Source organism: Amphichorda felina (genome assembly GCF_050947745.1).
Source record: "Amphichorda felina strain 45539 chromosome Unknown scaffold_6, whole genome shotgun sequence".
Lineage (NCBI taxonomy): Eukaryota > Fungi > Ascomycota > Sordariomycetes > Hypocreales > Bionectriaceae > Amphichorda > Amphichorda felina.
This window is the reverse complement of record NW_028145044.1, coordinates 2,683,630-2,700,470: the sequence shown is the minus strand read 5'-3', so window position 1 is coordinate 2,700,470 and position 16,841 is coordinate 2,683,630. Positions and strand designations below refer to the sequence as shown.

Genomic DNA, 16,841 nt, shown 5'->3' with positions numbered 1-16,841 from the left:
AGTATCTGCAAGGTTGTCAATGTCTGGCGGAAGCGGAGCGGACTCGAGAATCGGATTCCCAAAGCGACTTTTTCTTCTCTACCTGATACAGCGGGAATCTCTTCAAACACATCGCAAGAGGCGTCGGAGCCAAAGTTAACAGAAGCTTGGACTTCTGCCATTTCGCTCTTCTCACATCCCTGGTTCTGTAGTGTCTGGTCCATAGCCGAGGTATCAACCGCAAGGTCCGTGGTCCTGATGCGAGGCAACAAGGTCATCTCCTGGGACTGGATCGGCCTCGCCGCCGCTGTCTTGCGGGAGAACTATGCGAAACCTCGCTGGACTGGGGACTTAGCTTGGACCGGCGGTAGGAGACCCTCCGTTGACACGGGGATCCTGACTGCGTATTTCATGTATCGCATGTCGGTATCGCAGTCGCACTTTGAGCCGCTCAAGGTCACCTTTCACCAGCTGCTGCGGTTTTCTCGCCACATGACTTGCCAATTCCGCCAGGACAGGATCTACGCTCTGATAGGAGTCCCAACGGTGGATGCAGACGCGGTATCCTCGAGGATTGTGGTCGACTACAGAAAACCGTCGGCGCAGGTAAATCTCGAAACTGCGCTGCTCGCCATGCGGGGAGACTGTTCTCCGAATCTGCTGGCCAATGTCCGTCAGGACCATGATTCTCGTCTGTTGATTCCCGGCGGCCGATATCCCAAGAATCTCGTCTTGACAGGCCCATCCTGGTGTCCGCAGTGGGACAGTCCTCCGACCGAGGTCATACTCCCCCCGTGGCCGTGTAAGGAGTACCACGCGTCAGAGCCATCCTACACCAGATTGCAGATCACACCGGACGGGCGACGGCTGACGAGTGTGGGCGTCTTTGTCGATGAGGTCGCTAGCGAGAATTGTTTTACCGAGTTTCACTTCTGGAGGGGGGGAGACATGGATACGCGCTCTAAATCCCTCGAGAGCCAACTGCACGAAGCAGGTATCACTGCAGGGGACCTGAGAGATTTGGCGTTGACGTTGACGTGCGGCAAGGGCTGGGACGGGTGTCCTGTTTCCGATATCGACAGGCACGTAGCCGACTATGCACGTTGTTTGATGAAGGATGGTCTCTGGTGGTCTATGGCCTGGATGAGGTCTATCAAGGGGCAGCGTCGTGTAGGTCCCCATCAGAATGCACATGGCCATGGACCGATCCTGACTGCCACCGATCTGGAGACGATATCCTCAGGAGGCCACGCGGACCGGTTCCTCGACTGCGTTGCCTCCGTAGGCCATGGACGTGCGTACTTCCAGACACGTCAGGGCCACTGGGGTATCGGACCAGACGCCATGGTGGAGGGTGATCGGTTGTGCAGTCTGCACGGTGCCATGGTCCCCTTTATACTGCGACCCCGTCACGATGGGACGTACCATGTCGTTGGCGAGTGCTACGTGCTCGAGATGATGCAGGGCGAGCTCCAGCGCAGTATCATGCGCAGACCGTGCAGTCAGGTCAACGACGCGGAGGTCCGCATCGATATGGTGTGAGGATTACACTGTTTTTTTCTTTCCTTTTTAAATATCATACGAGGAGTACACACACACTATCTACTTCTCCCCATACATTGTCCTATACAGGGCCTCGCTGAATAGCGTGACGGCCCTGGCCCCATCATCGAGGGCCGCATCCATGGCGATGAAGGGATGCGGCTGGCCCTTCATGATGTTCACGTCGGCCTTGACGCCCGCCTCCTCGAGCTTCTGGGCAAACTGCTCCCCCTCGCCGCGCAGGATGTCCAGCTCGCCCAGGACGAAGCACGCGGGCGGCAGCCTGGACCAGTCGCCCTTCCAGAAGAGCGGGCTAGCCTCCGGGTGGTCCCAGTCCTGGCGGTTGGGCAGGTAGTGGTTGCGGTACCAGAGCATCTTGGGCGCGGGCAGGGCGGGCGCGTGCTGGTTCTCGCTCCAGGTGGCGCTGTTGGAGACGTCGGCCGTGTTGTCCATGACGGGCACGGAGAGGAGCTGCAGGGAGAAGGCGTGCGTGCCGCGGTCCACGGCGCGCTGGCACATGATGGCTGCGAGATTGCCGCCGGCGGAGGAGCCGCCTTTGAGGTTGTCAGGTCAGTGGTTTGGGGGTTCAGCATGTCTGGATGGGATGCGTCGACGTACCTGTGGCCATCTTGGTCGTGTCTAGGCCGAGAAGCTCCTTGCCCTGATCAAGGACCCAGCTCACGGCCTCTGAGGAGTCATGAACCGCGGCAGGGAACGGGTCCTCAGGGGCCAATCTAGTAAAACGATGTCAGAATAGCCAAGGCAAGGACATGTACGTTGTTGGCCAAATACCTGTAATCTACCGACACGACAACACACTTCCCCCGTGCACACAGATGCGACGCGACGACATTCTCCGTGTCAATGGTGCCCAGCACCCATCCTCCTCCGTGAAAGTAGATGCACACGGGCCATCCGGCAGCCGGCCTGGGCCCCTCGGGGGTGAAGCACCGGACCCTCACATCCGGGCCGTCGGACTCCCTCCGGGGAAACGAGTAGTCGACGGTGCTGGCGACAGGCTGCAGGGGCCCGCTGCCGGGGATGAGGGTTCCGCTGGTGCGGGAGGCTTCGACGGGCTGCAGATGGACCTGCTGCTTGTCGAAGATGTGCTTGTTGTAGAAGGCGGCGTACTGGGGGTTGATGCGGTCGACGACCGACTCGTGGAGGGGGTAGGGGGGCTGGGGGCTCATGGTGGGCGATGCGAGGAGTGATGGGAGTGAGTGATGCTGTTGCTTGGTGTTGGTGTGTCTGGGCACTCGTATACTTCGTGTAACCTGCGACAAGTGACAACCAGCAAGGCCTGGTCAAGTGGCGGTCGACGATGGCTGGGAAGCCTGGGATGGCTTTATGGGACGTCGTGGATGTCGGTTGGGGGCTTGACGGTTGGCCTCACACGAGCCCGGGAAGCCGAATTCGCTCATCCGGCCGGTTGTATCCCGTATGTTGGGGACCAAGATGGAGCATCAAGGCAGTGATGGGGTAGCATTTGGAGTTGCAATCTTCCCCTCATTTCACCGACCCATTGGGCCGTTCAGCCCATTACACCCATGACAGACGGGGCGTCTCCGCACCGGCAAAGTACAACGTGCCATTGCAACTGCAACTCTCTGTCCCCAGGCCCCAGGCCCCAGGCCCCAGTCCTCAGTCCGTGCAGTCGGTGGCTCAGTGCCACCCTTATCGTTGCACCTGGGATGCACCCAGAAGGGGGAGGGATCGCCCTGGATGGCATCGGGCCACCTCCGTCCAAGGCCATGACGGCCATTGGCATGGTGAACAAGGGGAGCAGGCCGGTCAGTGGTCACGAGCCGATAAAGGGACATTGTCCCCTCACGCTGACCACGTCTCCAGACAAACCACCAGACAGACCCATCTGGCGACCGATACCCCGATACAGTGGCACGACTGAGTTGACGGACGCGCCAAAGCTGATTGTTTTGCCATCATGGACACCAAAGACCCCCAAGATCCCCAAGACCGCAAGGACAATTCCTTTGTCGACGACAATGTCGACACGGCCGAGGATGTCCGTGAGGAGGAGACGGCGCGTGTCGTCGACCGAGCTGCTGAGCGCAGGCTGTGCCGCAAGTTTGACGTGCGCCTGATGCCAGTGCTGGCCATTATGTGTAGGCAAATCATACATGCCCTCCATGGGGATGACTCGTGAGACTGGTGCTGACCGTGGACCATTGCAGACCTCTTCAATGCCCTCGACAAGGGCAACCTGGGCAATGCCCAGACTGTCGGCCTCAGCGATGGTAAGACTCTCCCCCAAATGATACTACGTGCAATAGTAGCCGCAGGCTGACACCTGCAAAGACCTCAACTTCAAGCCCAACCAGTACAACCTCCTCGTGTCCATCTTCTTCGTGCCCTATGTCGTCTTCGCGCCCCCGACCGCTATCATCGGCAAGAAGTTTGGCGCCGCCCGCGTCCTGCCCATCCTCATGTTCACCTTTGGCTCCATGACGCTGCTCTCGGCCGCCGCCCAGAACTTTGGAGGCATGTTTGCGCTGCGCTTCCTGCTCGGTATGGCCGAGTCGGGTTTCTTCCCCCTGGTCATCTACTACCTGACCACCTTCTACCGCCGTGGCGAGCTGGCTCGCCGCTTGGCCATCTTCTACGCCGCTTCCAACATTGCCAACGCGTTTGTATGTGGCCTTTCCCTTCCTCCCCGATGCAGCTTGAATAGCGGACTGATACAATCGAATAGAGCGGCCTCCTGTCCTTTGGCGTGTTCCAGATCAAGTCCAACCTCCTCGCTTGGCGCTACCTCTTCATCGTCGAGGGCGCCGCCTCGGTCCTCTTCTCCATCTTTGCCTTCTGGTATCTGCCTCGCAGCGCCGGCGAGGCCAAGTTCCTCGGCGAGGAGGAGAAGACGCTCGCCTTCCACCGCATGCAGGTCGACTCGTCGTCGGTCGTGCAGGAGAAGTTCAACCTGCGTGACTCGCTCAAGATCTTCAAGTACCCGAGCACCTACTGCTTCCTCATGATCGAGGTCTGCATCGGTGTTCCCATCCAGTCGGTGGCGCTGTTCATGCCCCAGATTATCCAGCGTCTGGGCTACGGGTCGGTCAAGACCAATCTCTACACGGGTGAGTCCTCTATCCATACCGCATTGGCACAGTGTTTGCGTGCTGACATCAGTAAAGTCGCCCCCAATGTCGGCGGCGCCGTCATGCTGCTCATCCTGGCCTTCAGCTCGGATCTGCTGCGCATCCGCTTCCCGTTCATCATGCTGGGCTTCGCGCTGACCTTTATCGGCTTCATCATCTACGCGGCCATCGACGACGTGCAGGCGCAGCTGCAGCTGGCGTACTACGCGTGCTTCATGATGGTCTGGGGCACGTCGGCGCCGTCGGTGCTGCTGTCGACGTGGTACAACAACAACATTGCCCACGAGGGCCGGCGCGTGGTGCTCACGTCGGTGGGCGTGCCCCTGGCCAACGTCATGGGCCTCGTGTCGAGCAACATCTTCCGCGAGAACGAGAAGCCCAAGTACGAGACGGCCCTCATCACCACGGCCTGCTTCGGCGCCTGCGGCTGCCTCATCGCGGGTCTGCTGGGCGGCTACATGACCTGGGACAACTTCAGGAGGAACCGCAAGGCCGGGAAGAAGACAACGGCGGCCGACATCCCCACCCAGCGGCTGCGCGAGGGCCCGTCCGTGCCCGAGTTTCGGTGGTTCCTGTAGGGGTGTAGTAGTCTATAGATTACGAGCTGGCTGGTGCGCGAGGCTGCAAGTGGGACTGTTTTGATAGCTCGTGGAGTCGGGGGCCATGGGTCCATGACGAGATTAGTCGAGCTATTAGTCTGCTTTGCGATGATAGCGAATTACATGTAGCGATTCAATGACCACGATACCTACGGAGCCGTACTATGTACATGCACATAGCAATAGTACTATCCGGAATACCCAAATAGGCCAACCAGACGTGGCACAATCGGGATACCAAGCACCGACCCCATTCATGCTGTTTCATACCACCACGGTAGGACATAGTGTTATTAGTCGTTCGTAATAATACGAGTATTGGGTATCACGTTCGGGGTAAAGGTGCGACGTGCATGCAGGCAGCACTGTGCGGATAATATACAAGCTACTACGTTACCTCCGGTCAGGTCGCCGTCCTCCCCAACGGTTCTGACCCGGTGTACTCGGTTCACGGCCGAAGTGCCGGGGCAGCGACTATCGCGACTGTGGATCTTGAATGGGGTAGATGGGGTACATGGTCCGTTGCCGGTCCGCCACCACGGCTGCCTCACTTCAACTCACTTATACACCAGCCTCACATTCGACTTCTTATCTTGATTCTTGACATCTCCCCCCGTCAGCTCACCCTACCAAACTACCCCCAGCCCAAGAAACCACAATGTACTCCCCCAAGGTCGGCGACGGGCTCGACGCCCTCGACACCCCCTCCATGATTGTCGACCTCGACCTCATGGAGGCCAACATCAAGAAGCTGATGGACAGGCTCCTCCCCACCGGTCTCAAGATCCGCCCTCACCTCAAGACCACCAAGAGCGCCATCCTCGCCCGCAAGCTCAACGCCGCCGGCGCCACGGGAGGCTGCGTCGCCAAGCTCAGCGAGGCCGAGGCCATCACCGCTGCCGGCTTCACCGACCTGCTCATCACCTGCGAGATTGTCGGCCCCCACAAAGTCCGCCGCCTGGTCGAGCTGTTCCGCAAACACCGCGGTATCCGCATCGTCATCGACAGTGAGGTCGCCGCTACGGCCATCAATGACGCCCTCGCCGCCGCCTCGGACATTGCCGACCCCATCACCGTCCTCATCGACCTCGACGTCGGCCTGCACCGCACAGGCGTCCAGCCCGAAAAGGCCCTTCCCCTGGCCCGCCACATCGCCACCCTCAAGCACCTGCGCCTGATCGGCGTCCAGGGCTACGAGGGCCACCTGCAGCACCTGCACGACTTCGACGACCGCAAGGCGCAGTGTCTGGCGTCGATGAAGATCCTGACGGACACGGCGTCGGCCCTGAAGGGCGCCGGATTCGACATCCAGGTCGTCACGACGGGCGGCACCGGCACGGCCGAGTTCTGCGCGTCCGTCCCGGGCGTCACGGAGCTGCAGCCCGGGTCCTTCATCTTCATGGACACGGACTACCGTAACGCCGTGGGGACCTTCTACGGGAACAGCCTGACGCTGCTGAGCACCGTCGTCAGCAGGCAGGGCGCCCGGCAGGTCACCATCGACACGGGGCTCAAGTCGCTGACCACGGACAGTGGGCTGGCCGAGTGCAAGGATGGGCGCTACGCGCACGCCAATCTGGGCGATGAGCACGGCGCGCTGACATGGGAGGAGGGCACGCCGGACCTGGATGTCGGTGATCGCGTGGAGATGGTGCCGAGTCATATCGACCCGACTATCAACCTGCACGACTGCTACTATGCGTACCGCAAGGGGGTGATTGAGGAGATCTGGCCGGTGGATTCTAGGGGCAAGGTCCAGTAGGCGGTGCGGATGAATAATGAATAAAAGTTGCTTCGACTATGAAGAATTAAAGATACAACGATGCCAAAATCTTATTTCCATGAACAAGTACTGAATGCCCCGTTGTAGGCAAATATTTAACCTAGTCGCCAGAAACAATTAACCCCAATTAGAAGTCGGTTCCATGTCTATCCCACATCTCCCGTCATGCCATGTTTCCTTCCTCGTTTCCAGCTCTTTCATGGCTATTTAGCCTACGACGCAAGTACTCCCCCAAGGCCCTCCTGATTCTCTGCTCACCTACAGTAGCATTCTCATTCCCTGACGGTTTCTCTGCTGACATGTCCGTCTTTTCATGACGAAAAAGTTCAGAGATGGTGCTGGCATTCCAGGCCAAGAGTATTGTCGGAATGGAAACAGTAGCCGTCACGCCAACTGTTGACTGCATAAGCTAAGCCTGTTGCTTCTAGGGTAGGGTACTTACAAATGATAGGAAATATCCACCATGACTCGTACTTGACATCTCCAGATTTGTGAGGGAAGCTGGATATATCTAGCGCAAAGAGAGAGGATAGGAAGGAAAGAGGAAGCTAGATGATTATAAGTTAGATATGCCGTAGTATATGTCCTGTAATCATCCACCAGCGCTTACAAACACGATTGTGACGACGGTGAATATGAACACGCTGTTTGACTGTCTAGCGGAGTCATTCGCCTGTATTCGTCCGAACTCTGCTTCTTTGATGCTGGCTTGTTTTTGCCTCAAATCAAGAAGAGTGTTGATCTAAGTCCGAGGTCAGCCTGAGCGCTCTATATATTGCCGTCCTAGTAGGAACTCACAGATTCGTTCGCCACCTCAGCCTCAATGATCATTTTATCCAGGTCTCCCTTGATGTCGGTTGGCGTGCAGGGGTGATGGTAGTAAAAACAATCCTTCAACTCCTCGGTCTCGAAGGCCTGTTTCCACACCACTTCTTGCTGCTCTGCAAGGGACCTGAGCATCCGGAGCTCATCCCTAATATCCCTTATCTGGTGCAGAAGCTCGGTCTCACGAGAGATGACATGATAGGGGTTACGTGGAATCTGAGGGACGGACATTGGGTTTCCCGCCAGCTTTTTATGCCCGTCTCGCTCTTTTTCTTTCTCCCGCTGTTTTGTTTGGTCTTGCTCTTTCTCTTCCCGGTTTAGCTCCTTGAGAAAGTCCTTGAATAGCTTTGTTTCCTCGTGAGCCTGCTCAAGTCAATTAGCTCAGTTAAAACTCCATCATGTTTCTGATGTGCCACAAACCACGTCTCTTATCGATTCTCGGAATACGTCGATTGGTCCCTTTTTAACCTTGGTAGTGGCCTTTTGTAACAGAGACTCCTTGATGAAGAAGCTGGTTGCTACTCCAAGAATCAACTCCATCATGGAATGAACAGAGGTAGGTAGTTCAAATCGGCTCTTGCTCTCGCCGTAAACCATGTTGTTTAGTACATTCTGAAGAAGGCTATTTGGGATCTCCTCATCAGATTGGTCCCCGTCAGACTGCGTGGTCCTTGTCGTCTCAGTTGTTGCAGTGATGATTGTCGCTAGGCCAACATTAGTTTCTGGTCATGGCAGGTGAGTTGGATTTTGTGACCGGCGCTCATACTCTCATCAATGATCCACATCCATAATTGGTCAATCATCAAAATCCGTGTCTCGGATGCATCCCCCTTGCTGGTTGCGGCATCATCCGCGTGCCCAGTATTGCTATCATTGCTGTTGCGTCCCAGGAACTTCGTCAGTACCTGGTCTTTGTCCCTGTCAGAGGTGTCATCGAGGACCGGATAGTAATACTGATCCAGTGTCATCGGGTTGTGTGTGATATTCCTCGAGTTACGACTTCTGATGGACTCGCCAAGTGCCTGCGACCGCTTGGCACCTTGTTCACTGTCGCCCGGTCTTTGTTGACCCGGGTTGGGATTGGGGGTCCCCAGGGTGAGATATGGCATCTTGTTTTGATTCAAGTTAGCGTGATGTGCTGTAAATCAAGCTGGGCTGATGCCTACATAAAGGGCAGCTGGAGTAATATGGTTTCGAGGCATGTAAGAACCATGGAGATGATCTTTATCCCGACCCGTAAGGCTCGCTCGTGATCGCTGCCAAAGAAAATACAGTCAGTTCCAGATATCATCAGACTCGCTAATGTTAGCGTTATATACATACCATGCACTGCGGCTTCATATAATGATGTCCCGCGCCAGCTGCTAGTTCGGTCCAGGTCCGGTTGAAATGTCTCATCATAATATCATGGTCCATCTCTGATCGCCTTAAGTCATATGATAGGCGAGTGACGAGGTCCTGTGATAAACCCGTTAAAAATAGGTGAGTGCGCGGGTAATAACGCTTAACTTACTCTCATGAAATGCAGCTATGCGTCATTCATAGGTCAGCATAGAATAGATATCTATAACTGCAGTTAGAAAAACGTACATTGTTAACGGAAAGATGGATCCAGCGCAGCTTTAGTTTCCCAGGGTGGCTAGAGTTCCTTAGCCTGTCTCGCTGATGACCGGCGCGGGCAGGCTCCGGCCCGTCGCTTTGCTGGAATCCGGGCACCGTCCCATCAATTTGCAGAGTCCTCAGTTGTTCCTCGAGCTTATCCAAGTCGAGATGATCGAGGTTCTTTGGGTTCTCCATGACAGAAGCCGGCCCCCGTTCATAGATCATGTCCCAAATAGTTGCATCCATATAGGGGGCTCGGGCCGTTCTCCCATCGGCGTATATATCGACGATAGTCGCTTTTGATGCCTGTGCCGTAGTTCTTCCGTCTTCCCTTAGTTCCGGCAAGTCAGGAGACTGGTCATCGTTTGGATTTGCGATGTGGTCGAGAATCGGTGGCGGATATTCCAACATTTTCTGAATGAGCTTCCCAACTGGGCCCTTCAGCTGGGCTGCAGAACTCTGAGCGTGCTTCATTGCGCTTCCGGCTGAGTAGCCTCCCTTGGACAGAAGCCACCAGATCACAACGGCCTGGTAGTCATAAACTGCCATATCAAGCGCTGACAGCCGCGGATCACGTCTAGGCTCGCTCCATTCATGCAACAAGTGTCTCAGGACATGTTCGTGTCCTGGTCTTTCATACTGTGCCAACGTCTCCAAGATCTCCCGCGCCTTATCTGGCCGTGCTCGCTGGAAGTTCCTGTCGGTGTCCCCGAGGGCTCGAATCTCGGACCAGAAAAGACCGGCTAGGTCTTTGTGTGCGCCCGAGTCTCTTCTGATGGACAAGGTCAGTGGTGATTCGCCTAGGTTATTCCGTTCCAGAATTGCCTCGACCTTTCTTTGGATAGGAGCCTCATTGGACTGCTTAGCTACCATCTCAAGGAGGCATTGTGTGGTTTCGAGCGTGCCAACGACCGAAGCTAGGTGAAGGGCAGTGATTTGACCCGTAGCTGCCTCGGAGACATCAATTTCCGCAAGGTGTTTCCGGATAAGCTCATGGTGTCCATACAGGGCTGCTATGTGAAGCCAGGTCGCATTCTGCGCGCTCCATCTCAGGATCTCTGGGTCGTGGGCGATGCACTTTGCAGTCAGTTCCAAGCGATTTGTGCAAATAGCCCAATTCATGACGAGATACAGCTGATCCAGTGTTGCATATGCCTCGTTCTCGAATCCGTTCAGGAGTGCAGTCTCGATTGCGGCAGTGTAAGACGGGTTTTCAAGAAAGCTATTCTTCTGCAAATGGTTTGTCGGATAGTAAGCTGGTGTCTGTAGAAGCTCGAGCATGACGTCGATGTGGTCATACGTGGCTGCGGTTGATAGAGGCGTGGAGCTTTCGTTGTCCATCACCGCAACCTCGGCCCCCTTCCTAATAAGCGACCTAACATTCTGGACACGGCCGAAACGACAGGCTAGTGCCAGGGCGGTGAGTCCATGTTGGTTGGTGAGGGACATGTCAGGGTCTCTAGTAAGAAGAATATCGACCGCTTCGCTGGTAGCATTGCAGGAAGCTTCTAGGAGACAGCTGGTCCACATTTTTAGGTTGATGTTGGCGCCTAGCTTGAGGAGAGGCTCGATATAGGCGTTGTCTCTCATACAAGCGGAGATGAGAGGTGAAAATCCCAGATCGTTGAATTTGTCAATGTCGGCCCCATTGCCAACCAATATGTCGAGTACCTCTTCATGCGCCGGCGAGAAGTCATCGCTACTCATTATGACATACTGAAAACAGCCGTTGCCATTTTGGCCGGTGCTTGAAACCGATGCGCCGCAACCCAGCAGCTTGCGAACGACCTTCAACCGCGGTGTGCGACAAGCTAGGAGCAAGGGATTGTGTCCCTCGGGAGTACGCTCATGGATTGGAGCGTCATTTTCGATCAGTGTTATGGCTGCATTGGCCGCCCCTTCTGCACAAGCGTGATGCAATGCCTGTTTGTTCTGGCTACCTGGCTCGGATATGGACGCTCCATTCTCCAGCAGCCACGGTATTATTCCGCTTCTATCGTTTAGCGCCGCTAGATGTAATGGTTGATTTGAGTACATATTCCGATCATGCATCTGAGATTCTGGACCTTTTTCCCATAGTAGCTGAAGGGTTTCCAATCGACCATAGATGGAGGCGATATGAAATGGGGTGTTCTGTTGGCCATCCCCCAAGCGCATGGTCGTATCTCGGCCCAAAAGAGAAGCGACGACGTCGACATGGCCGTATCGGCAGGCCAAATGGAGGGCTGCCGTGCCTCGACTGTTTGGTTGATTAATGTCTGCACCGTTGGCAACAAGCAACTCCACTATCGCCTTGTTACCAGACCGGGCAGCTACATGCAGTGCAGTTACCCCAATCATGGGAATCTCTGTGTGAACGGGTGCTGCATGCTTCAACAGAACTTCGACAATCGAAACCCTCTGTAGTGCTGCTGCTAGAGTCAATGGAGTGACCTGAACAATGGTGTCTTTGTCGTTCGCATCAAAGAACTTGTGTTTGTAGTCAAGAAGGACTTCCAAGGCATCCTCATCGAGTTGCAAGATCTCCTCCAGTCCCTCACAATCATCATTCTCGATTGCTTCCGTAAGGTTGCCATGCTGCCTTTCGTGGACGACTGTGGTTTCAAGAAGGTCCAAAAAGGGCTCCTCATGTGATGTAGCATCTAAACCATCATCTTCAAGCGAATTCTCTGGCTGACTAGCAGAGTCTAGCGCATCGGAGGTCTCCATAACGATTTGGAGTTGGTTTTGGACGAGAGGCAGAAACTTATCTTGGCGATACGTATAGGGAGCGGGAGCAACGGTGCGGAGAAAGAAGAATCGGATCGGGCTGCTGCTTGTCTTATCCCTCTCAAAGTTCAGCTGCTGGAAGAATTTAAAAAGCCAAGGTACGCGTTTCGATACTCGGGTGGGGGGGCGGCTCAGATATAATAAGTAAGCCGCATCCGAGCGCTAAAGCTGCAGGGGATTAATGTTACGCTCAATAGACGTTTTTTTTAATCTCATTGGTGGTTATTACCTAGGCGGTCAGCCAGCTGAGAGCCTACAGGTAAGATACACGTGGCTGATTATTAGTTACATGTAGTAACGGCGCCTGCGTCCGACTACGAGACTTGTCTCTGATGTCCTTGACAACGAAACATGCCGCTGACTGGGAGCCCGCTTCTAACTGCGAGATCTGCATCCGGCTGTGAGATCGGGCTGCCTCTGGTACCTATCCACTATGAGACAATGTATTGGTACCTTGATCAATCCGACCATCAACCTGCACGACTGCTACTATGCGTACCGCAAGGGGGTGATTGAGGTGTCTTGATCATGAAGACGCGGAAATACCCATTCGATTTGTGCACAACCTTTGAATGGTCCTTGGTGATATGCAGCCTAGCCGCTACCAACAATTCACTATAAGAACGAGTCGGCCCCACGTCTATCCCAGATCTCCATTCTTAATATCAAATACGATAGCCACCTAAGAACATAGACTCGTTCCCCACGGTAAGAAAGGGTACCTCGCAGAAGTAGCAAGAACTAGTCCCACATTTCTTAGATATCTAACCGGGTTTCGTATACCCATCATGGCATAACTTCCGTCCTTCCATGCCTACTCAACCGTAGACATTAGTACTTCCCTAAGACCCTACTAATTCTTTGTTCACCCATAGTAGCATTCTCGTTCCCGACGGTTTCTAATTTGATATTCTTGGCGAATACTGTGGTGGGAATAGAAATAGTAGCCATCATGCTAACTGCCGACAACATATAGTAAGACGTCTTGGAGCGTTCCAAGTAAAGCACCCATAAATGATAAGAAGAATCCACCATGGCTAATACTTGGCATCTTTGTGAGGCAAACTAGACGTATCCATCTCAAAGAGGGAAGATGAAAAAAGAGGCACCTGAATAATTATTAGTTAGATCTGTGGGTTGGAATTCCCAAAGTATAGTATATAAGTTGTCGGTTTAGTACGACGGATCGGGGTTATTCCCCAGTACCGGCAATAGCCGCGCAATCTTTAACAAAAGATTTGAAAACAAGACATCACCATGGAAGCAAAACATTACATTAGCGCGAATATTAGATCTGTCTAATATCATTCGCATATTGGCACGCAGCCACCCCCTTTCCCAATTCCCAATTCCCATATCCTTATCGATGTCTGTTCCTTATTTTATTCCACACACGCTTGACTTTACCCTGTCGTCCTGGAGACCGCGCCGATATCATTCTCTGGGATAGCTGTGCATATCTTTCACTCCCGGAACCAAAAACTGCCTCGATGCCACTCCGAGCCCGCTGGTAATACGATAGAGCATTAGCCACCTGGCCAAGCTCCAGGCACAGGGAACCAAGATTCTCAAGCGTGTTCAAGGCGGGGATATGCGTAGTCACTGATACTGGACCTAGAGACTTCCCGTAGCCTTCTAGTGCTCGCTGGAACATATTCTCGGCGTCCTGAAGCCGGCCTTGGTCCCTGTAGAGCTTGCCTAGGTTATTGACCATCTCAAGTGTCGAGGGGTGGTCAGGGCCCAGTGCTTTCTCTCTGCCTTCCAGTGCTCGCTTGTACATAGCCTCGGCCTCTTGGTGCCGCCCTTGAGTCTTATATAAGATGCCTAGGTTATTAACCGTATTGAGCGTTGTTGTATGCCCAGACCCTAATGCCTTCTCTTTGCCTTCTAGTGCACGCTGATACATAGCCTCGGCCTCCTGAAGACGACGCTGATTGGAGTAGAGGAGGCCTAGGTTATTAACTGTACTAAGCGTTGATATGTGCTCAGGGCCTAATGCCTTCTCCTTGCCTTCCAGTGCTCGCTGGAACATATTCTCGGCGTCCTGAAGCCGGCCTTGGCGCCTATAGAGGGTGCCTAGGTTGGTGACTATGTCGAGCGTTGATGTATGTTCGAGGCCCAATGCCTTCTCGTAGCCTTTGAGTGCCCGCTGGTACATAACCTCAGCATCTTGGTGCTGACCTTGGGCTTTGTATAGGAGGCCTATATTGTTGACTATATCAAGCGTCGATATGTGTGCAGGGCCCAACTCCTTCTCGTAACCTTGTAGTGCTTGCTGGTATGTAGCCCTAGCCTCAGGAAACCGCCCCTGGCTAAAGTAGAGTAGGCCTAGGTTGTTGACTGTATTGAGTGTCGATACGTGTTCGGGGCCTAATGCCTTCTCTTTGCCTTTGAGAGCTCGCTGGTATACCGTCTCGGCCTCCTGAAGCCGGCCTTGGTTGGAGTAGAGAAGGCCTAGGTTATTGACTGTGTTCAGCGTTGATATGTGTTCAGGGCCTAATAATTTCTCCTTGCCTTCCAGAGCTCGCTGGTAGACGGCCTCGGCCTCCTGAAGCCGGCCTTGGTTGGAGTAGAGGAGGCCTAGAGAATGGAACGCCCACACATCCTCACCGTCGACATCCATATCTCTCATAATCTCCATGCATCTGTCTGCGTGTCCCATTAGTCGCTGCTGTGTGACCCAGAACTGATTTTGTTCTTTTGCAGGTACGTGGGATGCCACGCATCGCATCGCCACCACGGCCATTTCGTCGTCGAGCTTCTGATTCAGCACATATGTCATCCAGGAATGGACGCATCCATGTACGCTGTACCCGCCCGACTCTAGCTTCTCAGTGAACGGATCAGCCTCCACAAGCCCATGGCCGCATAATATCCTCATGATTCCATGGAACTTTAGCTTATCGCTTGTTAATTCATGAAGCCACTCCACGTTGTTTGGTCCGCTGTCTTTCAATAACTCATACCACAAGTCCTCGTTATCGAAGTAGGCCCATTGTCGGAGAAGTATAGCTGCGATCGGGCTTTGCTGCTCGATGTGCCTATACGAGATAGCCCATGTTGAGTACAGGGTCTGGTCGTATGACGGTAGCTCCGGAGTCTCTTGATGCAATCGTAGCCACGATTCCTGGTACAATTGGAGGTACTCGGTACAGGTTACTGATACTTGGTCCAAGTATGATCCAGCAGTCGCCAGGGCAAGAGGAAGTCCATCGAGCCGCTGCGCAAGACTTATGGCGGCTGGGTCTATCAAGTCTGTATTAGTGACTTATGATTATTCATATCTAGAGTTACTTAAAGCCTCACCTTGCATGAAGCTCTCACGACCAGAGGTGAGTGTTAGAATCTCCAGACTGTCGCTGATATCTTCCAACTTGCCTAGCTTGATAGACTGCCCCAGCTTTACCGCCGACGACCGTGTGGTCACAATAATGGCACCATGATCAGCCCCAGGAAGATATGGACGAATGCTGAAAGCCTTCGACTTGGCATCTTCCTTATGGCTCCGGGCTTCCCCCTTGGGATCATTACCCTCAAGAGGGCGCACGATTCCTTTACCCGCAGTATCACTAGTCAACGGAGGGTTATCGTAGTTATCGTAGAGGAGTAGCCATTGATCATTCATCGGCTCTTCCAGCCATCGTTTGACGGCTTCCACGATGCTTTCCAGGTCTTGATTCCCTACTGCAGTCGAAAGGTAAGTTAAGGATGGATCCTGGCGCAGTATACTCTCTGCTGTTCGAGCAAAGCTTTGCTTTAATGTTGTTTCATCCTTTGCGTTGAGCCAAATAGCAGTCGAATAGTTGTCACGACGCCGGCGGGCATATGCGATTGCAAGCTGCGTCTTCCCAATACCACCCAGCCCGTGTAGGACAGCAGTGCGGCGCCCAACTGTCCCTTCGAGGACCTCTTGCATTCGCCTAAGCTCGCCTTCTCTTCCAACAAACCGATCTATTCCGGAGACCTCAGATATTTCGAACGGGGGCTTGAATGTATTGTAACTCCTAAGCAATGTTAGTGAGCGATGGATATGACTGAGTATACTGTCCCACCACCCAAGGCTTACCGCTGCGCCTCTTCGATAGGCATGTGAAAGAACAGCTGCCTTGCATAAGCTGCTGCCGCTGCTGCTGCGTAGCCATGCCACGCGTTGTTTTTGTGGGAGTCGCAATAGTCCGAGATACCTCGGATAACCATACATGGGAAATCAGAAAGGACCCCTGCTGCCTCCATCTCGAAGCAAAGTACCCCGTGCTCCCGCGCTAAGGCATCCCTCTTCATAGCATCCTTAATCACGAGCTCCCCAGAAGCTACTGTCCCCCTATGGACGACAACAAAGGGGTCGTTGTCATCGTCTATCGGTCGCTCGATACGCTTCCTCGGGTCACACCCGCCCTGCTCGCAGGATACTCCAACCTGCAGATGTTCATAATCAGGTTGGTAAAGGTGATCATTGGTAGAGCCGGGAAATTTGAACCGACGGAGAGCTCGACGGCTGGTTTGGATCCTCTGCGTGTTCTCCCAAATAGGATCATGATCTATCCGTTGACGTTGTACTGCCACCTCTCTTGCAGCGTTTAGGAGGGCTGTTGGTGGAGGAGTAAGCGACCCTGTGCGTTTAAACTCTCC

At 54.1% G+C, this 16,841-nt stretch overlaps 4 protein-coding genes across 4 annotated transcripts; 2 read left to right on the top strand and 2 right to left on the bottom strand.

Moving 5' to 3' along the window:
- Positions 1–1,581: 1,581 nt before the first annotated feature.
- Positions 1,582–2,711, bottom strand: ACO1O0_006698 (alpha/beta hydrolase fold-domain-containing protein; the record flags this gene model as incomplete). Its single annotated transcript, XM_083196081.1, has 4 exons — positions 1,582–2,075; positions 2,140–2,255; positions 2,356–2,448; positions 2,473–2,711. 4 exons carry the CDS (start codon positions 2,709–2,711, stop codon positions 1,582–1,584), a joined length of 942 nt encoding a protein of 313 aa, XP_083049097.1.
- A 752-nt stretch (positions 2,712–3,463) lies between these two features.
- ACO1O0_006697 (major facilitator superfamily domain-containing protein) lies at positions 3,464–5,212 on the top strand (the record flags this gene model as incomplete). The annotated part of the gene is made up of 5 exons (XM_083196080.1): positions 3,464–3,644; positions 3,714–3,776; positions 3,838–4,169; positions 4,232–4,613; positions 4,671–5,212. The coding sequence occupies 5 exons, from the start codon at positions 3,464–3,466 to the stop codon at positions 5,210–5,212; spliced, it is 1,500 nt and encodes a 499-aa protein (XP_083049096.1).
- A 679-nt stretch (positions 5,213–5,891) lies between these two features.
- Positions 5,892–6,995, top strand: ACO1O0_006696 (DSD1 family PLP-dependent enzyme; the record flags this gene model as incomplete). The annotated part of the gene is made up of 1 exon (XM_083196079.1): positions 5,892–6,995. One exon carries the CDS (start codon positions 5,892–5,894, stop codon positions 6,993–6,995), a length of 1,104 nt encoding a protein of 367 aa, XP_083049095.1.
- Positions 6,996–13,572: 6,577 nt separating this feature from the next.
- ACO1O0_006695 (uncharacterized protein) lies at positions 13,573–16,301 on the bottom strand (the record flags this gene model as incomplete). The annotated part of the gene is made up of 3 exons (XM_083196078.1): positions 13,573–15,458; positions 15,519–16,216; positions 16,279–16,301. 3 exons carry the CDS (start codon positions 16,299–16,301, stop codon positions 13,573–13,575), a joined length of 2,607 nt encoding a protein of 868 aa, XP_083049094.1.
- Between the last annotated feature and the right edge of the window lie 540 nt (positions 16,302–16,841).